This window comes from Anopheles cruzii, chromosome 3 (genome assembly GCF_943734635.1).
Source record: "Anopheles cruzii chromosome 3, idAnoCruzAS_RS32_06, whole genome shotgun sequence".
Classification (NCBI taxonomy): domain Eukaryota; kingdom Metazoa; phylum Arthropoda; class Insecta; order Diptera; family Culicidae; genus Anopheles; species Anopheles cruzii.
The window spans coordinates 49,211,708-49,238,311 of record NC_069145.1 but is presented as its reverse complement, the minus strand read 5'-3'; the positions used below and the strand labels follow the sequence as shown (position 1 = coordinate 49,238,311).

The 26,604-nt window shown below is 45.9% G+C and overlaps 1 protein-coding gene across 1 annotated transcript in view; it reads right to left on the bottom strand.

The window, feature by feature from the left end:
- Positions 1-25,128, bottom strand: part of LOC128271690 (transcriptional activator cubitus interruptus) — a 45,796-nt gene extending 20,668 nt beyond the window's left edge. Inside the window, exon 1 of the mRNA XM_053009306.1 lies at positions 24,752-25,128. Within this exon, the coding sequence (XP_052865266.1) occupies positions 24,752-25,128 (377 nt within the window). The remainder of the gene's footprint in view (positions 1-24,751) is intronic.
- Between the last annotated feature and the right edge of the window lie 1,476 nt (positions 25,129-26,604).

The window sequence follows — 26,604 nt, the reverse complement described above, 5'->3', positions numbered from 1 at the left end:
CAACATTGGTCTTCATGCCCGTTAGAAATGGCTGAGCCAAAACTGTTTTTCTAGACCCCAGAATCAACTTGCTTTTATGCTGCGCCACATGTCTCCTGCTCATATATCCCCCCCATACAAAATGCGTTTGTTAAATAATGTAACACTGTGGCCAACTAGTAATGGGAATTTCGATGTTGGACTTGTGTGTGATTCCAATTGGGACAAATGTTTCCATTTCTAACATATTGGGCGTGTGAATTAATTCTTGTCGTTTTATTCAACATTCGTGACCTAACTACAACAACAAAACGTATGACTACCTTCCCATCCAACATTTTCTAGATAAGTTTCAACCGGTTTTGCGATGTGGGTTAGAGCATTGTCATTTTGAAAAATCAGCTTATCATGTCTTTTATCTCATTCTCGTTGATTTATGGCTACAGGTTCAAAGTTTGCTTCAAATGCTTTAATTGGGATTGTCCTTCAATAATTTTATTAGGTTCTTAAAGCTCTTAGTGCACCACACCTTTCATATCCCACCATATGTACAGCATAACCTTTGGGCAGTGAATATTTCGCTTCTTGTATCCAGGCATTTTTGTGTTTAAGATTTTTGTAATAACTCCCCTTTTCATCCCCAGTAACGATCCGTTGCAAGAACCCTTTTTTTCTGACGTGCAAGCAGTAATGAAGAAAAACTCCCCGCAAAAAACACTTCAACATGAACAAAACTTGACATGTTCAAATGCCTAAAAAAGATGTTGTTTACATTTTGACCAAACAATCTATACTGCATTAGATGCGTAATGACAGTAGCTGTCAAACACAATTTTAATAAAGAAAAAATTGTTTACATTTAGTAACGCCATCGGCATGTAAAACGGCCAGAGTTAATTCACACAGCTAATAGAGAAAAAAACATCTGTGTCAAGTTATACATTAAGTTATTAGTTAGCGTTTGCGATACGGGTCCATTCTTCGTTTTCTGAATGTCTGAAACTATTCAACAACGCAGTTCCATTAATTACTGCTACCAAAACGATAAAAGTGGCAACAGCCTTTATCGAAAACAAGGGTTTTTAAGTACAAAATGTTTAAAGAGAGTCACTGGAATGTTTTTAAGGCGGACGGGCACGGTTAGCACCGGCGACCTGATTAGCTACTCGTCAATAAAATCAAAGAATTGATGCTCCAAAATAGTCGATCGATGGTCCGAGATCTTGCTGACCTTGTTGGAATATCGAAAGGGTCAGTGGAAACGGATCAATCAATCGGACGAAATACCGTGCTCTAACGTGAGCCGAAACCGAAAAAACTACGTCAAACGGCAGGTTCAAGGGTCATGTTGACAGTTCTCTTTCATTATCAGAGTGTGGTGCATCATGAAGTATTCCATGAGTGTTATGCGTCCTTTACGTAATGCTGTGCGTAAAAAAAGACCAGATTTGTGGAGAGATAATACTTGGTTTTTGCATCACGATAACCTGACTGACTGAACTTGACTTAACAGCATGAGACTTCTGGTTATTCGCTAAATTCAAGAGGTCGCTCCATGGACACTGTAGAAGAGATAGAAACCTAAGTGAACAACGCTTTGAAGGATATATGGGATATATTCCTGAGTTCTTTGCGTTATAGACAAATTCCAGTTATTTCTCAGTCACAGTAGAATATTTACTGGAGAATGCATATTTTCGGGTTCCACATCTTAAATGTCCACTGCCGACACAATAAACCTGACCTTCTACGTGAAACTGACCGTTTAAATGTCGCTGAAACGGGAAAGTGACGGCGGCGGAAAGTCTGTTTGAAGAGATTGATGAGGTGATTTAATTACAGCTGCAGACAGCCAACAAGAGCATGAGCGTTGAAACGAAAATTGGTGTTTGTCACGAACGATAGAGCGATCAAATCTCACCATCGTGGTCATCTGCGCGCCGATGATCGTATCATCCTCACACATGAAGTGCTAACCCCATCGAGGAGCCGTCGGGGAATTCACGGGACCGTACCACCATACCGCACGCCGTTAATGCAAACCCCTTCCTTTACAGTAGAGATCGCCAGTATCGCGGTACTCCGCCAAATGGCATCCTTCACACACCTTCAAGCGTTTTCAAGTGCGTGCCAGCCGCAGTTTGGTGTGGCCGAAGACGAACCAGACGCGAGGTCGACGAGGAACTGCATGAATTACAGATGATTTATGCATTCGCTTGAGTTCAAGAAAATTAAGCTATTTTTGTCCTTTCTCCGAAGTCGACGGTTTTTTGTTTGCCAAAGTGGCCGATCGTGAATTGCGCTATCTCATTCAAATCTCACGAATGCAGATGATCTTGAAGAATGGAAGAAGCTGTCTAGTTTAACCCTTCATCGGCTGTTTTCACGTATAATATGATAGCCGTTGTTTACGCTATGCCGTTTGATGCATATGAAAACAAACTGATTTAGCGTAAACAACTAAAAGCTAGTGTTGCATCAACGTTTCGCTTTACAAACATTTGGTTTAAAAATTGCTCGAAAAAGTTTCTCCAAAAGCGCAAATGGAACCCAGTCAGTGTAAGAGCATAAAAGAAGGCCAACAAATTATCAAAACGAACCGAGATTGAATGACACCTTCGGAGAACACGGGAGGAAACCGCTAAGCGAAGCGAACTAGAGAATGCAAAACCCAAAAAAATCTGCCCAAACAATAAATGCCCTCTCGAATAAATTTAATTTACATATACGAGTTAATCAATTTAAATAAGTTGTTGAAAGTGGAGGTATCTCATACATCCTTTCGCTTCATCTTTCTCATTTTATTTGCTTTTCAATTTAATCTTTATGCCCGCATCTTTCTCCTCAAGTGGAAGTTTTCTTTTTCGGTCATCACGACGACCATTTATTTCTTAAGACTTATTTTTGCTTGAATACCGGAATCACCGATTTAGTAATAACTGTGTGAGAGCCTCTCATCCTCCTTCGGTACTTGAATCTATTTTACTTAAGTCAGCTCCGCGTTCAACTCACGGTGGTTCGGGAATGTGGGGTTGTTATTATTATACGTCCAACCTCTTTTACTGTACGGTACGGTGATGGGTACGATGTTGACTCTGTACTTCCTCTTATCTAACGTTTTCTTGACTTTTCTGTCTCTTCGCTACGAGATCGGACCGTTCGGTCTGCACATCGCTCTGATGCAGCTGGTGACCTGCCCAACTAACCGCACGGAAACAGTCCAACTATCCTGCCATCCGCATAACGTTCACTTGTTTAGGGACATTCTTTTTGTGACAGTTAGAAGTGTTAATATGATCGTTTGTTTGTTCTTTTCATTACCCGGTTTGATGATGTACGGAATGCGCACCGACAACGGAAGGCATAATGGTGATTTCGTCTGAAGGTTGGCAAAATGCTATTGAATGACAAATATTTCATAACTCAACAGTAATCTTAAATATGCAGACAAGAAGCGTTGCATACGTTACGCTACTGTCTGCACGGTGTGCACAATACGAAGAATGTACGATATCGGAGCAATAGGACACACGTCAACCACATCACGTCGGGCCTGTCAACATTTTCATGATATGTTCTTTTTTATTTTTAGAAAGTTAGCCAGTAATTTGTTGAAATAAATTAACCTTGAAGAGTTCAATACTTCAAACAATGTTCTCGATTCTACCAAAGGCACTGCACCCGAATGGAACGTTTAAATCACATTGCGACGAATGCGAAACAGCGAAAAGAAAACATAAAATTTCCTTGGGTGCATGAAGAAGGCACGAAACGGTTAATTGGTTCATCATTTTTGCTACTGTTAGTAGCTCGTTCGATCAACACAACGAACGATCAGTGCTTTTGTTAGTCTTTCGATGTCGCGAAACGCGAAGAAGCCGCGCTCTGATTCCACAATATACGCTTATACATAGTAAACATTTCTGATAACTTTATTTCGTCAACTTAAAGATACGGAAAACAACGGATTAGTTGACTAATTCGTCCATTTCTGCTCTGGTTTTATGAAATATTTCTCGTTGGTGCTACATTCAATTTTAAAATAAACCTTTAAAGCTTTGGAATGAACATTTGAAATTGAAAATATTTTTGAATTTCTGTGATATTTTCGTCGAGTATAATAACGACAAAATCGAGAATCGTTTCTTGTCGAATAACGAATCGAATCGTTTCTTGTCTGTTCTTTAGTAGATCGAATAGATGAAGAGGAAGAATATATTTCTGATCCCAATACGGTGGCTGATCCGTCTGATCCGGACACGGTCATGACGGCGAAGCTCCCATGGAAACGTGATATAGGAACGATTATCTGGGCGCTATTCGTGAGCCACGGTTACTGTCTTTCATCGCCAGAAACTTTTCCGAGACTTTGGCTTGAACTTTCAGGCTCAAGAGATGCCGTGTAATGCCCATGATTCCGAAAGAAGATTTTTTCCCACCAAAGCTCAGCCGCAACTGCCTTGGGAGATTGGTAGAACCCACATAGAACCAACTCCGGGGCACAAAACTGAGAACATCACTAAACTGTGTCTATGTGCGTAGGAACATTAGCTACATTCACCAAGAATAATGAAGACACACAAAGGCAACGAAACGACGAAAGAGCAATAAAAAATACGCCCTAATTAAGTTAGCAGTACACCGTATCGTACCATTTATGGACAGCCAACAATGAGAATAGTTCGGTTGTTGCCTTCTAAAGTCGATCGGTATAAGAAACCGAGTGTTGTGTTTCATAGCTGAGCTTGATCTTTTAATTGTTTAATCAACCGTGGTCTTTCTTTTAAACTTGCTTAATGAGTTGTCATAGTGCGTTTGCACAGCGTTAAGCGTTTTACAGCTCAATCGTTAGCAACCATCTCGAATTGAAGTTGTTTGCGGTATCGTTGTGGAAGCTCCCCACAATTCGTATGATAGTTTGAAACAAAACGCTGACCCTTGCGCCCGTGGCGTTAGAATTGGGGCGTAAATGAGACAATTTTCAGGCCGACCAAACAAGACAGGACCACGAAGGCAGTGAGCAAGATCATCTCTAGCTGATTAATCGACCGGATTGTTTCTCTCTCTGTCTCTCCTTTCCTTTCGCTCTCTTTCGTTTCTCTCTTACCGCACTAGGTAAGTTGTTGAACGTGTGTGTTAAGTGGATTATCTGCTTCTTTCCACGTACTCTTTCGGACGACGTCCGTCGCAAAGCTCGGAGGAGCCGTGGACGTCGGCACAAGGACGCCCAGGAACCGGGGGCTCTGGTTGCGCCAAACGCGGCTGCAACAGATTCGAATCTACCTTGAACGCTGAAGAGCACGCCCGAGCCTGAATCTGGGGGCCTGACACCAAGCTATCGAAACGCGGAATGATCTACGACCGTTGCCAATCGCACGAGAGCGAACGAAAGAGCTTCCTAATCAAAGGCAGTCCTCGAAGGAGCCCTCAAAAGCCTCGCCGGTTGATGAAGGTGTGTGTGCGCGCGCACGCTCGTGCACATAACCATCAACCTCGAAACCCGCAGGACAGGCAGGTATCGCTCAGAACGTAACGGGCGGAAAGAGTTACGTTTTCAGACAGTCGGCAGATTGCGTCGCCGAAGCTGGGAGAAGCACGGGCCGCGCAGAGTATGACCACGCGATTCTTGCTTCCCGATCTGTTGGTCGGCCAGGCCAACTCGGCGGGAAGATTGATTGGATGGGAAAGCTCTTAATCCCGAACGGCACTCGTCGTGCCCGTGCTGAAGGGTTTAAGGCAGCGAGGAGCGAGGCTGGCGGCGAGTGGAACCACGCTCGCCGCTCGGTTAGTTAGTGGCGTTGGGTGGTTCCGACGACTGGAGCCGACAAACTTGATCGATCACTTTGAATTGCTGGAATAACAGATGTCAAATTAATAATTTATTGATCGCTGGCTCCTCCAGGCTGAAGGAGGAGAAGGCTGTATGTCGGGGACCGCCGATGCCGCAGTAGACCTCCTGACGGTGGGGTGTTGGTGGCCACTATCCGCGTTACTGACCGTCGGCGGAATGAGCGATCTTTTCTTCCAATCGTAGCCTCCAATCAATCCATACTGCTCGTTATGAGCGATGGCGCAAATCGCCGGTACGCTTAGCGTTGTTGTCATCATGGAATTGTATCACGCAGCGACTCCCAGAGAGCTAATCAATTCCTAAGCTCACAAAGCTCGCACGAAGCATCGATTGTCGATTGAGCGAAGCAACGCTGAACGAACGGTTGCAACCAGAGCTGCAACTCCTGCGGTGAATCATACACGAAACAGCAAAAAACAGCTTCATTAAAGACGGCCCGCGAGTCCCAGAATCTTATCCGAGCACCGACTCGGAGTGCAAGAGCGTCTTTTAGATCCCACCGTGCCGGTGGCATGGAGCCAGTTCCTCAATCTCGATTTCGTTGCCACCTTGGTAACGTCTAATTATGTTTCGATTTGATTGAGTCATCAGCCACGGATCAGCGCGCTCGTGTGCTAATAATAATACACGAAACGTGGCGGCGGCCCTGCAAAGGCAGGAAGGAGGAGAAAAACAAAAACTCACCAACCTCACCTCAGCGCCCAGAACAGCCCTCGGTGAGGTCGAGAGACTGTGTGGCTCGCGAAGAAATTGACCGATCATCATTCGCCCGACCCTTCGCCGAGCCGAGTTGAGCGGACCTCCGGAACACATTCCCTGCCGAAGGAAGGATCGACAAAATTGGTAGATGATTTGCCTGCCAATTTAATGTTGCCCCTAGGGAAGTCGGCGGGTCGGTCCGTTTGTTCGGAAGTATTCGGGAAGATTCCTCGCCAAGAACGGGCACCCCGAAACGGAACTCCAACTCCGATTTCGAGCACCCGGGCAGCAGCAGGTACACGGGTAGCGTTTACTGTCGTGGGTCTTTCAAGTTTTGCCGCTCCATTTGAGCAGCGCTAACATGCAGAAATAACAGGCACCGGCCCGTGTCGGTACAACGCTGGTCCCGGTATTCTCAGCGAGCGGCAAAGATACAAACCGACCCTTTGGATGGTCCTCCCAAAGGTTCGGTCCATCACAGCACCAAAACATTAATCATCGTCGCTAGATCCAGGCAAAGCAAACGAAAAGTCATTATGGAGTTGGCAACGATCACCGACGGCGCGGAAGCGGAGTCACTTGTCGGTCGGTGGAAAATGTAGTCCATTCACTGCGATATTGAGCATCCGACCAACACCCGCCCCGCGGCACTTTTCCAAATGTCACCGGATTGATATGCACTGGGTTGTGACGAGAGGGGTGACGGCCCCGTGCCCTGTGTCCCTTGCCTTGCCATGGAAAAGCCCTCCTCACAGAGGGCGGCCCTTTGAAGAAGAAACCGAGGAGAAGCTTTGGCTGCTCGAGATGGATGTGTCCTCCATGCGCGCGCACCACGCCACCGGAAGTAAAAGATGGAGAGAACATTTCTTCTCTACGATGACAATCCACGACCCCGGCCAATCAGGATCTTGGATCATCGACCAAGGTTTTATTGAGAGCGTCGTGATCGATTCGTTTAAGAAGTTTGTTTTCCAGCAATAGATTTTGCATCTTTTCCTTTGTCTTATTGTATAACAACATCGTCATTGTTATTTGTTCTCTGGCTCTACCGCTACATTTGGTTTTGGAACCATCAAAGAAAACTACAGAGGACGTTGTACAATCGGTTTCTAGCAATTTGGCGTAAACTCGGGCACGGTTGTCGAAAGTCGTAGAAAAACAATTGTACAAACATAAACTTCTGCGATTGCGCTCAATTTATACACATACACTGCTGGCCAATAAACATGCTGGTGAAAAATTCTAGGAATTCGCTTTTTACAATAGAAAGCAGTGAAAAGTACCTGGCCAATAAAATAGGTAAATCTGTGAATAAGGCAAATTTTAATCAAATTTACACGGCATACACTTTTGCTAGTATCAAAAGTCAATATGTTATTTAAAAATTAGTCAGTATCCTGTGTATCCGCCGTTGTTTTGGAGCACTTCATGCACTCTACTTGGCAGCGAATTGACCAAATCCTAACAATTTTTACTGGAATGGAATGCTGCACTTTTTGCCACAATCCATCTTTGTTTGAAAAATATTGTCCAGCCAACTTTTGCTTCCACCTGGAATACCTATTCCACAAGTTTTCAATATGGTTTGAGTCAGGAGTGGCTGACTTGGTCAAGGCAAAACTGACACATTATTGCCATCAAACCACAATTTCATAAGCTTCGACGTATGCTTGAAATTCTTTTCTTGTCTAAATACCCATCTCAGAGGCATATTTTCCTCTGCGTAACGCAGCATAATGTCTTCCATGATTGATTTGTACTCGAGAGCATTCAAGGTGCTCTTTATTCTGGAAAGCGGACCTATACCAGATCATGAAAACTATCCCCAAATCATAATACTTCCACCTACATGTTTTCAAAAAAAAAATTTCGAAACCTGGGATGGAATTATTTGCCGGCACGTCATCAAACAATCCACTGAGAGTCCGAACGAAACAAATTTAATTAGGGTTTGTCGCTCCATAAAATATTTCGCCTATTTTTCGTAACCCTCGGTACCTTATTGTACCTCGGTACCTCGGATATTGAGCATAGTTCAAATCGTTTTGAACGAACCAAACGGATCTGCTTTGGCCACAAATGATATGCGATGATCTGTCGTTGGCTTGGTTTTTCTTGGTTAACCTCGCGTTTCCTTTCCTTTTTTTTCACAACAAAGCATTTCTCACAAAATTTACTGCTCTTCCTAGTACTTTGGCGATGCTTTTGTGCATCGCGCCTTCGTTGCGCAGATTCTTCACAAGCTTTCTTTCCTCAGGGATTGCAATGAGTGCTTCTACGCATTCTGGATGTTCTACCAGGAAACAAAGATTTTTTTAAATTCACAATTGAAAATTTATTGCAGCAAGATCAAATAAACCAATTCCTTTCAAGAAGCCGGGTGAAATCGCAGCGTATACAACGAATTACCTATTACTTTGACCAGGCCAAATCAAACTGGTGTCAAAATAGGCGATAATACACCGGTCACTTTGAAGTAAAATATCATCAACATGGATAAAAAATGATGTAAACTAGTGTATCTAAGTACAGTATCAGTATGGTGATTATTGGTTAAGTAGTGGTTTGAGTAGAGTTCAAATTGTACCAGCTTTACACAATTACCTATTTCATTGGCCAGCAGTGTATGTGTGTAGAATTGTTAAAACGGAGTGTTGACGAACAAGTGAACGATCGATAACGTTAACGATAAATTAAGAACATGAGCGATATGTATAAAATAATGTGTGCTATTGATAGTATACTTCTATACAGTCTCTATATACTATAGTTTAGTTCATTTTCTACTTAACGTATCGAGCCCAATAGTTCAATTTCGATCAATCCCACCGAACCGATCCGGATTATTTGTTTTTCCCTATTTTTCTTTAAAATAATCGAAATAAAGATATAAGGTTTCGGTAAGAAATGAAAACCGACAGCTCCGAAACGACATTCTTCAGCGATATACAAACAATAAATTATACGTTGTAGAACCTTTTTTCTTCTTCTCGTTCTCTCTCTATGTTCGTCTTTTCCTTTTCCTTTTAAATACACCTTCTCTCTATCATTGTCCAAAATATTTCTTCACCCTAATCTGTGTTCTTATTCATTCCCTTGGGCTCCGTAAGCTTCCAAAACGGTCGTATCTAACAGCGCTATTTCCTTTTTTTTCTACCATCTTTCCTGTTGCTATCAAACGATTCCGCCGCTTCTCCGCCACATGATGTCAACTTGACGTGCCACAGGGCGGCGTACGATCGGGACCGTAGCAAAGAAAGTCACTGTTGGATTACGAATACGGGAGAGTAAAACATATACTCGTTCATCGCTTTAATTAAGCAATTTGTATGTTTTTCAGCATGTGGTGTCAAAAGATTCTCGATTAGCATATTCGCCTCAGCTTTTTCTATAGCCACCTAAGCTGACTGCTGCTTCGCTCCGAGGCATCCAACCGGGATCGGGAACATCCCTACTTACTACGGCATTGGTGAGGCACGGAAGACAAAACTTTCGTTCGATAAAGCCTCGTACCACCAACACGTCACATCTCGCCATAGCAATATGGAAGCTGGGAAGAAATGGGCTTCGGCTGAGACTACCTTGCCGACATTTTTCTGCAGTGTGGACCGGGGCCCCAAGTCAACGACTTTATCTACGAGCAGTTAATGTTTGATTTAGTACTACCGCCACAAACCGGTTTTGTTTTAGATGCTTTACCGTTGCTTGGCCGGAAACTTCTACGCAGTGTGGATATGGATACCCTTATTCCAATTTTATTTTATTTTATCACTAAACTCGCAATGAAGCGATTACATTGGTTTTAACAAGCACAAGAACAAAGCACCTTCAAGATCATATTTTTAAAGCACAGCCTTTCGGTTGTTTCGCAAGTACGAACAAGTATCAGGTTCGGTTTTACTCTCGCTAAAATGCTTGTGATCGAGATTACCTGCGTGTTACGATAAACGCGAAGAGCATGGGTTGAAAAAGGACTCTAGACCGATGTATATGTGGTAGGCGAAATGGTAAGAACTTCAACACAATGGAAGTTGGAATAAAGCCATTAGTCTCGGAAACTGATGACAAAGTGGAAAGAGTGTGGATTCCAATTAAGACAACCTGGAAACCGGTCCTAGACTCCGTCTCGACGCAGCAGTACATTGAGTCCGCAAACAGGTACTGGTTGGGGCATAAAGACATCCCGCGATATGTGCGGCTCTTCCGAAGCACAAATGTTGTCCGATGTTTCCACTCATTTGAGGACCCATCTGTTTCACTTATCTAGCCGCGCTACTTCGATGCATTTTATCGATGCACCCTAATTGAGCCCAAAACACACAGGAGATGGGTAGTAAAGAAAAAAAACTAGTTACCGAAAACAGGTGGCGCCAGGGTTATCAGTACAAAGAGGAGAATGGACAGGAAGCGGTCACATTCCACGAGATGCGATGACGCACGAACTTTGTTCTTGGCGTTTACCGACGTGAGCGTTTGACAAATCCGGGGAAAAGCAAGCAGGAAAAGTGTACAACGTTCGTAAAAACCATCCAGCATTTCATAAAACTGGCCACTGCTGCTTCATAAACAGTAAACAAAAAATATGACTTCATACATCACTTCGCTTCGTAGCGTAGCTTCTGGCACTGGTTTACTAGAGCTTGCCTTTCATTGGCGTGAAGCTATAAAGAAACCTGATGTAGCGTGGTCCATTCTGTCGTATTTCTCTAGCCAGCTGACGTGAAAAGTCCGTTCCATCCAATTCATTCGATAATTTACACCTGCCTCTCTTATTAAGATTCACCAAATTTGCGGCCTGGCGAGCGTAACACTATTGAATAACCTAAATTTATAAAGTCGTAAAAATGGATGATAAAATATGTTCATCCGATCTAGGCTCGGCCGTCTCGTTTGGAACATAAAACACGAACGCGTTCCCAACACAACACAGGCGAACGAAACATCCAAAACAACTCCCATAAATCAAACAACAAATCACACAAAGCGCCTCGTGAGAGAACTCAGAGCCCCCGCCAGTAACTGACGATGGTAACGAAATCTTCGCCTCGATAACGGACGGGAAGGTTCCGACGACGTTTGAGGCGAACAATGGAAACTCAGACGGCAACCCAACCGGGGGACGGGGGACGGAATCGATTGATTTGGGCCAGGGCAGGTACCTCTCGGACCTTCGGTCAGAGCGGTTTGACGGCAGACAGTACGACCTGATGGCTGACAATGACCGCTCTTCGAAATTTCCATACGAATTACATTTATTTCTTCCTCCCAGCTGAACGGGAACTGAAACCAAAGTGAAAAGTTTCTAAACCCCCTAATCGAATAAATGTCATCCCGAAGATTCTGTGTATTAGTTTTTGGTTCTGTCCGATTCTTCTTCGCAACGTCTTTGCTTCTTGATCCTTGGCCGACGGAGCATTAGCGAGATGAGAAAGTACTCTGCTATCTAAAGTATCTGAAGCCAACGAACAACTTTCTACTGTGCCGGGACGGGATCCTAAATTAACCCTGACCGGGTGGGGGGGGGAGGGTGTAAAAAGAACCGAAAAGCTGTGAGACAACCCTACCACCGCAATGGAGGGAAATTGAGCCATTTCTCAGTCCGTTCTTCAAAAGGCCGAACGTTGACCAAACAGAAGATTGTTTCCTAATGTTTCTCTTCAGCTTCGCTTCGTCGCTTATCGTCCGAGAGAAATGCGTGTTCCAACATAAATTAAACAAATTGTTCTCCATATGTCTCCACACACACCCTAACGTCACGTTCCATTCGGCCACAAATTTTCTGGGCCTTCTCATAACGTACCGCAAACTGACCGAATCTCTACCGCGCGCAAGGTTAGTCATAAAAACGGCCACCAGACAGAAACTCTCATGCCGACCCAGCGCACTCTGAATGTCTGGTTCGACGAATCCTTCCGATGGTTGGGTGCTGCTCGCTCATGCCTGGTGACGAGATACATCATCTGCAAAGGCCATATTAGCAGCAGCAGCAGCCGTAGATGTTCCGATTGTTTGCCTTGATGGTTAACATTTTCGATGGATCGTGAAATATTGCTCCACCGTGCTGCTGCTGTCAGTTTTCGTTAGCGCTTTTCCAGTCCGTCGAATGTTGCCAGTGATTGTTGTGTGCTTTTTTCCCCCCCAGCTATCGCTCCTTGTGGCATAAAGCTGCATTATTAGGATGCCGCCGTGAGTGAACCACCACCTAACTCCGAGTGAAAACGGGCCCTACACGGGCCAGCACGGTGGTGGTGGTGGTGGTAAAGCCCAATTTGGGAGGCCGCAGGCCGCGGGATCACAAAAGAGTACATTGTCCAGCGACGAACCTGGAAATCACAGCCAAACCCCAACAATTGATTGTTGTTTGTATTTAAACAATCTGTTAGCGCGCTGAGGCCACCGAGTATTTGGTTGTGCCTGGACATTCCAACTAAATTATTGTTTTCTCTTCCAATCTTGAGACGAAGGGTTTCGCAGAGGCGTATGAACTGTTTACAGCATAATTCCACTGCTTCCGCTTTCATCGAAAGCCATGGTCCCTTCAGTTCCTTAGATTCCATTTTTAATTTAGTTTTAAGTTTCACAAGATAACGTAACTGCAGCCCAAATCTATCACCATTGGCTTGGCGTAGATACATGTCTATTAAGGAATAGATATGTCTGTTTAGACACAGACATAGTCGCGTGGGGTACGTGTCTCACAGGACTCTTGGGTCACATTAAAAGTACGTAAAACCGATGGAAAAGCTTGGAACGAGAGGGAAAGGTAAAATATGCTTGTTGTTTGATGACAAGCATAAACGCCGTCGTGACCATGCGTGGGATGGATGAATGTGACTGGGTCCCTTGGTACCCCGTACACACCGTCAACCCTCTCGTCTCTTCGAGCGGGAATCGAACTATTAATTCACAGCCTAGCGTAAAGCGCCTGTCGGCGGCGAAACGGTCTTAGACCCGCGTTTGCGAACCAAGTCCAAGCGGGAAAAGCAGCAGATTGGAGCTTGGCCACATGGCATAGTCTCACTATTTTCCTGAAATGAATTACCCACTCAACAGCAATAGTCTGTAGCCGTGTGGATGCCATTTCTGATTTGTTTTTGTGTTTTATGTGTATTCTAGTTGGCTTGGAAAATATTTTAAAATATTGTCTTTTTTCGATTGCAGATCGATCGCAACTTTCGATTGAGTCTCCAAGTGTACTCCGTTGGTTTAGAGTTCACAAATCTCTAATCCGACACAAATGGAGGGGCCGAAAACATAATCAAAACATACATCATCATGCAGGGGGTTGAATGGTCGTAAGAAAAACACACGGAGCGCAAATAAGGCATCGGCACGAGACGTCTCAATCGCCAATGATACGCTCGCTAGTTTTAATGTTTGTTTTCTTCGGGGTAGATTTGGTGGAACGATTGTTTAGTCGTTCGGTGGTTTCATTCTTTTATTTTTCTTTTGTTGTCCAAAACACATCCTTCCTTCTATCATTTCGACAACATCTCTCGCCTGCCGGCTTCTTTTCTGCACCATATTTCTTCCCCCATTTCATATTCCACATGAAGCGCCCAGTACGCGCCCTTCACATCCGAGGACTTGATGCCACCGGCGCAGACCGCGAGAGCAAAAGCAGACTAGGTCGCAGCACCGTCGAGACTAATGCTTTTCGTTTAACTTTGTACACGCGAAACGTTGTGCTATGTTCCGGGCCAGGCCACAGAGTTCGGTGGTCCTTCGCGAGTATCCCTCTCGTCGCTAAGTATGACCAGTTTTTTTTTGTTTCATCGATCGCCATCGTTGCACGGCACTCATTTGACGCAATGGTTTGACGAGCCTCGTCGTGTCCTCTTTGGTTACTCCTTTCTTATTCGGGTACACTTTTTTTTTACATTTGCTCCACTCTACCGTGCTTCTCCGTGCTTGATGATCCGAGCTCCAAAGGAACATTTCTATCTCCGTGTGTGCCAACACTGTCTTGGGCAGACACGCGGACCCAAGTTGAATGACTTAATAATTTGAAAAAGTTCGTCTCGTTTGTCGTGCGACAGAAGGCGAGGTAAGGGTTACTAACGCGAACACCTTCCGCGCGCACGATCGAGTTGATTAGTGCTTTTGTGTTCTGCTTTGCTGTCATCTTTAGGCCTCCGGCTCATACAGTAATTATGATGGTATGAAAGAAATGCTGCTGCTCTCGATTGCAGTGAAGATGGTGGCAGTAGGCGATGAGACGCGACGAAGAATAATATCAAAACAATCATTTAATCAGTGTAGCCTGCTCGGTGTTTACCCGTAAGATGGCCATTTCCTTGATTCCTTCTCCAAATGTTGCAGATTGAAGAATTGTGGTAATTAACATCGCCATTACGTCATTTCGTTTCATGAAACTCGTTTCGTAGTACACATTAATTGTAAATCGTTGTACACGACATTTGTAACCCCTTTTTAAATTCGAGATTTTCACTTTAACTAGTTTACGGCTCTGCTTTGCAGCTTCCACTATGATATAAGACGATCGTCTCACGAAAAGGAAGCGGTATTGGTCAAACGCCACCGGCTTGTTTCCTGATTAACAGATACCAAATGCTATAACAAACATGAAAATAAATTCCTCAAAATGCCGCCCAAATGACTCAATCCTAAGCTCGATCCTTCCCATTATATTCTTTTTTCACCGGAACAACGTGTTTGATGGACAATAAAGGGACCGACAAGGTAGACCGAGCATGGCGTCCAGTTTCCGATAGTATGTGTTATGTAGCACGAACATGAAGCGATATTGTAATTAAAAATTCACCTACCATGTAATCTTCTGCTCCGAAATCTGGTGATGACGGGTGGCATAGAATGTGTGCCGTCGTGCCCACAGATCCTAACATCAATCTGATAGACCTGAGAACGCGGCCGGCGATCACTTGCCCACCGATCTCCGCCGACCCTTGTGCGGCTGCTTTATGAATCACTATTATTAGCGGCTTTTGGGAGTGTTTGGGACTGCGACCCCGTGATCCGTGTCTAGTATGGCCGAATTTCTCAATTATTCATCACGAACGGACGAATCTTCCCACCCTGCGCTCACAGTTCCTGGATATAATCCGTTGTTCTTTACTCTGTCATCAGCACACGGATGACCGAGAAGATGATCCGAAAACGAACCAAACACCAACAGACGTCGGACGCACCGTCGGCTATACCGTGCGGGATAATTGGGTTCTCATCGATTTAAAAAAAACACCTCCGAGAAATCCACTGCAGGTTGACTGACAGGGCAGGGAACACCATTCAAGAAAATGAGCTACGGTACGGTACTTACGCAATGAATGAATTGGAAAGGATCTCTACGCAAACTTTCGGAATCGCAGGCATCGTCGTCTTTGTTGAGATCGTAGCTCAACTTAATTACAGAAACGCTTGGCCGTAATTTATCGTGATTTAACATACCCTCCCGGAGCCCGATACGACGTGGAGCAGTGCACCTGTCGACCCCTTCAAATCAAGCGAAAAGTCCGCCTGCAGTTGATGAGACATCACCAAGAATAGTGCAATGAGCGAGGGGAAAAAACGTTGCACACATGATTTGCGAAGGACCCAAATTAGCGCTTAGAAACCGTTTGTTGTCGCACCTTAGGTCACGAACAAAGATATTACAATTTCAACATTTTCTACGGACCTCTTCCTTGCCTCGGCTCATGACAGAACACATGAAGATCGTTTCTTGCCCTACCTTACCAAATTGTGGATGAAGTATTGGTAGGTACGCAGGAGAACGAAAAAGAAGCCAGAAGATCGATGCACTGCGTTCCCCAGAGAGAGGCCATGCCGACGGATGGAGTGATCTCGTAGCGGCGTTGGGATGAGATGAAGTGTTTTCGGTCTTAATTCCAGAGAAGGTATGAAAAAAAAACCTGTCCGAATAAGTTTGGCACAAGAGTGCGTTTCTATTGGGAGTTTGAAGCCTGACAACAAAAAAAGGAAACGAGGGAACGGTGCCTTGGCTCAACAACACACCCTGAGCACCGATCGGTCAAACGGTTCAAATGGTTCGGTATTTTTCTTCGGATGCTATAGACCCTCGGCCAACTGGATAAGACAGTTGTCCTGGTTAGGATGAACTAAAGATAATACCTCATGGAGCAGGTAACGTATTTTTTAATCATAGAGTCTTGCATGTATCTTATATAAGGTTGGGAAATAAGAACTCCATTATTTCCTCGGTAGATGGCTTTAGTGGTCGATATCTCGTTATCTCGATCCATCCGTCCTCGTTATATCGAATATCCACAAGCGAAGCTTTTCATAAAAAAAATTATACAAAACGATTTCTGTAGATTTCTTTTTCCCCAATCTAATATAACTTCAATGATGATATTTATTTACACAGAAATAAAACCAAACTGCGTTCGAACTACAATTGTACCTCAACTCGTTCTTCTCGATCGTAATTGTACCCAGATGGCGCACCATGCACCACCAAAAAAGGTCCAAAACTTGTAATCAAATTAACGGCAAAAATAGCCATCAGACCTTATCCACCGATCGATCAAAGCCACGGTAACACGACCGATTCTTAACTTTTTGAATGTCTTTTTCCGATCCAAAGATTAATGATCATTCAACATTCTACCGCGAATTCCGCGCCCAATTTAACCGTTACCAATCCTGCGGCAAAAAATGGCACCGGCATTCTTGCTTCCCCGGAACGTCATCTGATGCATCAATCTTCGCAATGGGCAGCGGTGGCAGCGACAGCGGCGTTAATCACCTTGAATAACTGCATTATTTCGGCAGTCGCAGATCCTACCCTCCTAGCACACACACACGCACGCTCCGCCGAATTTCGCATCTTATGCATGGATGATTGACTTGTTATCATTCATTTTGCTTTGATCGCGAGCTTCGCGCGCGCCTCGATCGCCGCCTTTCGCAGCCGAGCCGCCGAAAAGCCTTACCGCTGCGCGATCGACATCGCCGGCTACGTGGGTCACAAGCCTGTAAATCTGGAAGACGGATGAAATGTCAGCGAAAACGTTTCCAAGTAGCACATGACACCAACAGCCATCCGTCCTCTCTTGCCGTCTTCTGAGGGATTTCGATCGAGGTGACCTGAAAAGAAGGTTGCCCACTGCATATCTGCCGGACTGATATTCGATACACTCCATGAGCGTGGCCATGTGTGCACGGGCAGGCATCGTGATGAAGTGTGAATGGGTGATGAAAATGTCACCGAAAATTACTTCACAAAAAATAAAAACAACCGCCAGAAACAGGACACCCGGCCTTCGAATCTCTTGGCAAACGTTCGGACACGAGTTTGCCAAGGACTCTTCTACATACTAATTGTCATTATCGGTTTGAGGCAACTATCTCATGGGCATGGGACGTTCATTTCCGGCAAACACACGAGCATCGGAGCAGCATCGTTTTCAGATTTGGCACCCTCGTTACACAGGCAAACAAACAAAACGGATTCGTTTCGTCAAACTCAGTACAGAATTCACTCCTACAGCAGCAAGACAGGCTTCAACGACAAAGCAACCGCAACGGTAGTAAAAAACAGCAGCAGCAGCACTAGTAGCAACACACGCATCGGCAGTCAAAACGGCAGTTGGCATTCAAATATTAACCCACAAAAAACATAAAAATAAACAAACAAACGTACGACGTGTGAAAAGTAAGTGCCAAGGCGCATCTCAGCTGCGGCCACACAGACTATCTTGCCGTACGACAACACATTTTTTCACACTACCAGCATATTGCTTGCTTTTTCTCCGTTTTGTAAAGTTTTCGAGTAAGACAGCGTCCCCGGGGCACATTGACAAAACTAGAAGACTCCCGAGATCCATGTTGTCTTTTTGCCCTTGGTGTGTCTTATTTGCACAAACAATATTTAGAAAGTTACACGTTCGTCGTGTGCCTTTATCCCCCTGGCGTGGCACGGTCACAGAAGCATTGGATTAGTTTGTTTATTTTTTTTTGTCGACTTTCAGCTGTCATACTGCAAAGGACCAACTGACGGACCATTCTGAAAGACCTGCGCTTGTTTACGGAACACCCTGACGTTCGCACCCGTCGCATTGAGATTTAGGATAGATTTTAGGAGCAAAAGGATTTGAGTGAAATCACTGTTAATTTACTTTTCAAAGCAGTCTAGAGTAACTATGTGTAGATTGTTAGACGTCCATGCTAACATCTTCAACACTCCGGTATAGTGCCAATATGTGGCGTCTTCTCTACGGCAAACTTTCAGTGCCATCGGTGTGTAAATAAATGTTTATTGCTACTGCTTTACTTTAGCTTCAGTTATTGCTGCTAATGCGCACCCATACCATCAGAACCAAGCGCTGCAATTGCCTGTTCCGAGAAAAACAACAACAAAAAAACCTTCCGATCGTATCTCGTGAGATCTCGGCAACTGGTTAGCACTTTTTCCTTCCCGTCCCGTCCCAGAATACTTGTCGACCGGCTTGGCTTGGCCGTTCTGGCCAGTCCTTTTTAGGACTGCGCTTTGCGCTGCGTTCGCGCCCATTCGATCGTCCTCCATTCGTGTGTTTCTTCTACTTATCCTTTCGTTGGCCGCAGTTGCACTACCGTCCTGGGGCTTGGCGGCTGCCACGTACGACGTATTTTCATCTCATTACTGCTCTCTTTCTATCTGAACGCGAGCCTCTGCTCCAATATCGGCGAAGCTTGCGCTTGATAGGTGCACTCGCGCGCGCGGTGAAGCCTTTGGGGGGCCTCGGCCTGCACATTCTGGGGCCGTCGCCTTCGTGTGGTCCTCTCTGCAGCAGCAAAGCTCAGAAGCTCCCATTTCTCGTTCACCTGGACGCGACGAGTGCGGGCCCCGCTGGAAGATGTGTGGCTGGAAAGACCACTAGAAACCGTCATTTTCATCACAGCCACTTTCGCCGCCGCCGCCGCCACCTTCGAAGGGATTGGCGGCCATGATTGTTTTCTTCGGACTTCTTTTCGTAGGTATTCGTTCGGGACGATTTTTTGTCCCTCCTGTGGCCGCGCTCTACAAGACGCGTACACTTCATGATGGAGTCATCGGACCTTTTGTAGCAACAGACTCCAAACATTGGGGCCGCAGATCCGCAGCAGCGCAGTCTCTGCGGACAGTTCGCGGATACAGAATGGCCGCCTGTTGGTTTTTTTTCTCTTCAAAATCAACCTGAATTTGTTGCCCTGACTCGTTTGGCTGCTGCTGGTTGATTGTGCGACGGAAATTTTCGGGTTGCTTGGTGGAGCAGCAGGTTCGTAACCATCGGTATACACAAGGACAGCGTACGACATATACCGTGCTTTGCCACGACGACGAAAGGAAGTCGATCAAGCAGTTTATAGTGAAGTAATTGAAATGTTGCGTCTGGTACAAGAAGAGATAATTAACCGATCATCAGTGATTGAGCTTTTTTATTGGTGCTACTGCGGTTGCTCCGATCACTTTATTGTTTTTTTTCCCCGTTCTCTTCAGGACTGTCTTATTTACTGTTTCTATCTTGAACGCCAATAATCGTGAGTTGCTAACTGTTTATAAATGTTTTTGCCTCAATTGTTTGCATTGAACCTGATGCGACTCCTCCAGATTTGAGTGCACAATTAACACAGAGAAACGATACCCGTGATGGTGTTGAAGATTAATTCTCGTCACGAAGAAACCCGATCATGTCCAGGTGCGTTCAACCTGGTAGAGAGTGTGGTTTGTCGCCTGACTGTATTCGCAAAAGCGATTGTCACCTTTTCAGACTGCTTTTGTCTCCATAACCGAGTGATCAGTTCGTTTTGCAACGGCTCTGTTCCAACGAGCGACAGTAAACTGATCAATATGAATTACTCAACATTCGACCCTTATTTGTACGAATAATGCATACTAAATAGCATGCAAATGATGCAATGTAAAACTGCGTTTAAAATTAGTTATAGTTTATCAATAACTTCCCCACTAGAACTAATGTTATATAACTAACCTGATTAAAAATCAACGGTTGGTCGGACGGTCATTAAAGACCACACTTCAACCAGAGGGTCCGGGTCTAGAACGGATTGTTATATTATTTCACTTATAAAAAAATCTCTCCCTTTCTACGAATTCCAGCAAGGTTTCGTTTCATCTTTTGAAGAGCAGTTCTTGGCATGGTCTTTGCGACAGCAACGACCGACCGACCGATCTTCGGTGAGTCCTTTTCGTCTGCAGTTTCGTCCTTTTTGAGCATTACTCATTTTACACTTGCATCCCATATGTGCTATTAGGCGTTTCTGTGCGACAAAAAGGGACGTTGTAAGCCGAATGGAACGAAACAGGCAGGCACAAAATAATAGCATCTCCTGGAAGGATCACCGGAGCACGCTGGTGTTCGAACACGAAGAATTTGCCTGATCATATCCGCCTCCGTTGCCGAATATGCTAGTTGGCACCCGGAGACTTTACACATCAGCACAGCGGTTGACGAGTGCCGAACAAAATAAAGAGTGTATGTTCCCTTTTCCCTCGGTCGATCCTTTTTCCTTGCCTATAGCTTTTTTTTCCTCAATTTTTTTTACACAGATAAAATATGTTCGTAAAAGTAAGAGTAAGAAAAAGCAGTGGCATGACTTTTGAACTTGGCAATTGTTAGAATCCGGAGAAAAACGTTCGGTATGAGAGATTGGATCACCGGCTGGTCGGGGATCGTTTTATGCAAACAATGACACAGGGAACTTCGCTTACAAACTGTTAGATTTGAAACAACCAGAAAGTGCGTGAGTGAACGATCGGACGAAGGGTCTGGGTTTCCTTTCGTGAGAAAAGTGACTCCGACAGATATGTGTTAATTTGTGAGGGTCGATTGCCACCGGCCGATTGAATAAGACAACGGTGCCCGTGCCCGTGCCCTCTTTTCGGTAGACAGGTAGATAAAGCGATGATATGATCTTTTTAAGGAAGCATGTTTTCCATCGTGTCCAATTCATTTTCCATCGTGTGCCTGTGACCGAGTTAGGTTGCGATACCGATTCCTTCAAGGCTTTGGACCGTATGTGATACAAATTATCAATGATCTAAAAAGTGATTCGCTAATTTTCGATCCACGAAATGTTGCACACTTTACACGTTGATGTTCATATCGTCTATGCCGGCGAGAAGATTGATAAAAAAATTAATTCATTTTTTGCAGATTTATTGTGTGTTTGATAGAATTAAGAACAGCCAGTCAAGGCGTACTGGTGTACAAGTGCGATGTAACGGAGCCGTTGATGAACAGCGGATGTTTTCAATCATTCTGTTTATTATGCTCCGTTTCAAAAACCACAAATAAGGCAAGCTCAAAGGGATGATAACGACAACACATTCGAAGGCAAGACAAGATGGAAGCCCCACATGATCGGTTAAACAGTAATCAGAACGGTGGTTTCAGGCGGCAAAGTAATTCGATCTAGACGATTAGCAATGACAAAAACCGTCGACTTTCCACTCAATTTGATAATTTGGCAAGTAAGAATTTCAGCAGTCCTTGCTCGGCTCCTATAACTTCTCTCGTGCAATTTGTTCCACAAGACTGCACGAAAGCAGACACCTTCCAGAGAGCAGCTCGAAAATTGTGGTCCGGCATATCTCCGGCAAACTTGTGTTCGCTGTAGCAGAACCGAACCTGGAAGGTCTGTATAAAAAAAAACCGGCCCGATCCGCCACTGTCAGCTTCCGATGCTGTTTCTTTCGTCTGCATCGTCGATCGACAGCAACGGGGAAGAATGTAAAGAAGGCTTGCCTGAAGTATAGTGTGAACATTATTGCTACAATCTTTTTTGTGGTCTACCACATCGCAAGCGGAAGAAATATTTATTTTTGAACCTTCTGAACTCCATCGCCTCCATCAGCACATTCTACACACGAGTAGTCGTTCGTCCGGCCAACCGGTAATAGCGGACGCTGAGAAACACAGAGTGCACACAAGTCTCGACGAAAATGGCTCCTTCAAACAGGAAGGAGAAAATGTGACAAAACTGGATGATCGACGTCCGACGCTCCTGGCCGGGGGGTTGTTGTGTAGGGAGCGAGAACGAAATGAATCGCACCGACGCACTGCCGCCGTCCGAATGCGCCACACCACATTTGGATAACCGGCGATGAAAGAGGAAGTGTTATGTTTCTTACGCACCATCAGCCTTACGCCCGCGGTCGGTGAAAAGGTCGCACGTGTGATAGGTGACGAATTGAGAAAATTACGGGCACCTAGCCAAGCAAACCCTTAATAGTTATTGTGCTTCTGTAGGCAAACAGTTTCCCAACAGTAAAATATGTCCGTGTTCCCTCTCTCTCCTGCACGCATCGCCACAACACGATATTTGATCCCGGAGGCTAAGGTTACGTGGCAGTAGCGTGTTTGTCATTTGCCGCAAAAGGCGGTTTCTCATAATCCTCTAAAATCGTCAAACGTCAGCGCAGTAGAAGCTGCTAAAAAGTAATGGTCGCGATGATGGCCAAGAAAACTGGAACCACTTTTTTCGTTCCGTTTTTGTTAGCCATCATCACCGCCGCACTCAGTTATCGCCGTTTACTCGAAGGCGCAGAGCAGTAGAGGTAGAGGTGTCAAATGTCGACAGCGCACCCTTCGGATGCTGGCAGGGGGGTTCTAGTTTTTGACCTCATCGGCAGAAAGAGCCTGCCGTGCCGGACAATTCTCGAAACACTGTCGGCTATTTAAGATCCCGACCCACAACGAAACGGTCACGATCCAGACGTTGTGCAACGGAGCCACTGGATTTCTGGGGAACTGAAAGCCTGGCCTACGGACATGCACATGTGACCTTTTTCCCCCGACATGCTGAACCCACCACCATTCGAAGAACCCTGATTAGGGTGAACGCAACGGGACAACCGGGACCGGCCCAAGTATCCTGTAGAGTCGAAGATCCTAGAGTCTCCCGACTAAGACCTGTTGCTTTAGACCCTCGCGTTCGATCACGTAGTGAGTGGCAAGGTTGCCATGTTCAGCTTTCCCGGGTCCCTATCCTTCGGCGATTAACGAAAGCGGCCATACAGTGTCGAACGCACAGTGTGATACAAAAACTAAGCACTCGCAACGGAAGAAAAAGCGACAGGTCTCCCGGACTCCTCAACGACAGCTTGTGTGTGTATTTTTTTCTACGGAACCAGCAGGATCGATCGTTAACTTTAACGTCATGCACCGATCCGTGCTCCGAATGCTAATTTACACTTTCAGCACATTTTGTTTTTTCAACTAATTGGGTGGACCAATTTTTTTAAACTTCCGCACGAACTATAGATTAGCGTTAAGGAACCCCGAAGCACAGTATGCTTTCGGCAAGGCAAGGAAATCAGTGCATTATTAAAGAATGTTGCTAAAACAAAACCATTCTTTATGCATGTCTTTATGAAAAGACTAATGAACTTGAGTCTGTGAACCAGAAATACACATTATTTTCCATAACTTAGGAGTGCTAAAAGTGCCATGACTCAAACAAGCAGCAAGATAAGGGAGTTAAAAGAGTTTCCTCCCTTTCTTCCGTTTGTCGTTTAAATGCACATTAATTGCACACCGGTAAATCGTTGCTTAGCAATTTCTTTTGTTTTTGCTCGAAGCTCTGGCCTCGTTAAACAAGGATCTACGAGATTCGCCGTCGTTGCTCCGGGGGTTCAGTGTTTGAATGTTGCTTCTGCCCGACCGACAACTCCGACTCCAGCTTCGGTTTTCGAAAAGAGGCGTTTGCCGACGACGTTTGCCGACGACGTTTGCCGACGACACAGCCTTCCTGCGACGGGCGGGCGCATCATAAAAACTGTCTATTTTATTTATAAATATGTATCACCCATCCGTCGGGCAGCATTCAACGCGCACCCCGTCCGTTGCCGCTTCATTGTCTTGCGTCTTGTTTGGAGGATGTGTTTACATGTGTTTTTGATGGCTCCACCCTTCCACCGTGACATTCAACGGGTCCGGGGGTCGGGGTGGCCCAACATCTCTGTTCTAATCAGGTTCATTTGTGCTGTGTAGTTCCTCTACATTCTGTGCAGCGCATTACGACGTGACTGAGGAGCGCGTTTTTGTTACCGAATTCCAACAGTATTAGGCATTGTTTACTCGTTCCATCTTTTGTACTGTACTGAAAAAATGAACTCATTGCTCATCGAAACAGGCGGCGGATTGAGACAAATCAGATCAGACAATCAGCAATTTCGGTTCGATCGGGATCGGGAATGAACTACTTCCCAACGGGCTTCTGCTTCTACACACTTACCCATGAACCGAGGCATGGTGCGGATGGTGGAACGATGCAGCCGAAGGCGACCCGGTAGGATCCCAAAGGCCATAGCGGCCATCGTGGGGCGAACGCTGCTCGAGCCCCGCTGCGGAAGAAAGCTGCGAGTGGAATGCTACGAAAGCCGACGGGAGTTGCAGCGGACCGTAGCTGCCGCTGCCAGGAGCGCCACTGTTGGCGGCTGCGGCGGCTGCCGCGGCCGCGGCTGCTGCGGCGGCGGCTGCACTTAATCCGTGTGCCGACAGTCCCGCCTGCGGATGGTGGTGACCGTGGTGTGCCGCCGCCAACGGGTGACCGGGGTGGTGATGGAACGGGTGCACTTGCATATGCTCGTGGAAAGTTTCTTTCTCCGGCATTGTGGGAAGCGTGGAGAAGGGCGCTTCTCTCTGCGTTTCATGCAACACTATAATGCGGACGAATATCAATACCCGCGAAAAACCTCAAGGATCCTTTCGCTTGGACACTCGATCACTCGAACAGTAGCTTCTTTTTTTTGGCTTCCGCTGTGACACTATTGCCGCCCCCATATAGATCCCGCCAAACCGCGGACCACTGCGGATTTCACAAAGCTGTAACCAGCAAGCTAGTTACCGAACCGTAGAATTTAACGCTCTTCCCTACCGAACCGAACCGTGTTCAATCTGTTGATCTGTAACGCATGTGGCACGTGGCCCGCTATTTGTTTGTAGTGACCCCCGGACACGGTAGCTCGACTCGACCGACCATCGTAAAGGATGCACTCTTATCAATTGCATTTCATTTGATTCTCTGTGTCACACACTGCACAGCGCCTCACACTCATGCTCATGGAAGCATTTACATTTTCTATGCGCATCTCACAACCTCTCAGCACGGGGAAATTGCCGTCGGATAATGAAGACCACACGACAGGGGACGCGAAACAACCAGCACTATCTTGAAGCGACATGAAGGAGCGACACGAAGGATCTCGAACGTTTGGTTTGTGAACTAATTGCGGCGGACACACATCGGATTGCGTTCTGGACAAGCCAACAAGAAGCTCACGATCCTTCGATCGATCGACGATCACCACACGATCGAAAGCCTAGACCCGCGGCGGCGGAGAGCGCATTGTGTGACGTTTGTTTGATCGATCGATCGTTCCCGCAACGCTGCTCGGCTCGGGCCACCACTTCTCAGCTGAGTTCACCGACGGCGCGGCATCAAAAACACTGTTCCGACGTCAACCTTTGCGTCCACACAACCAACTGATGACTGTTCTTCGTGCGGTGCGTACGGACCGATCATCGAACTAGCACAGCATTCCGATACAATGTGCTCCACGGACGATGGTGTGTGTGTGGGTACGATGAAACGGGCGAAAGAGAATCCCGAAAACGCCGCACCGCGCCGCACACCGCTCAGCAGGAGAACCGGCGGCAGAGACGACGCTTTTCGATAATGAAGTGATCATGCAGCGCGAAACAATTCGGACCAGCAGAACACAGGGTGACGGAGGGGCGCAACGGAGGATCGAGAGCATAGAGGTTTCTCGAACCGGGATTTCTCTCCCGGCTTTCGTGGGTGTTAGTGGGCGCGCGCTCTCGCTCCCCGCGTGTATGCGTGCGTGGTGCGGCTGTGTGTGACAATCGCAGACGGCCGGCGTGGCGTGGTGTGAGTGCCACACGACACACGAGAGCGAGCCGCGCGCACCGGGCCAGGGAATATGACAGCAGCACATGATCAAGCGGACTTTGAACGGTGGCGACGGCGGCGACGGCAGGAACGGTGCCGACAGGAGACAACGAAAACAACATGGTATACGAAAGACGCTACCAAAACGGAGCCACCGATAATCGTCTGGCAGCAGC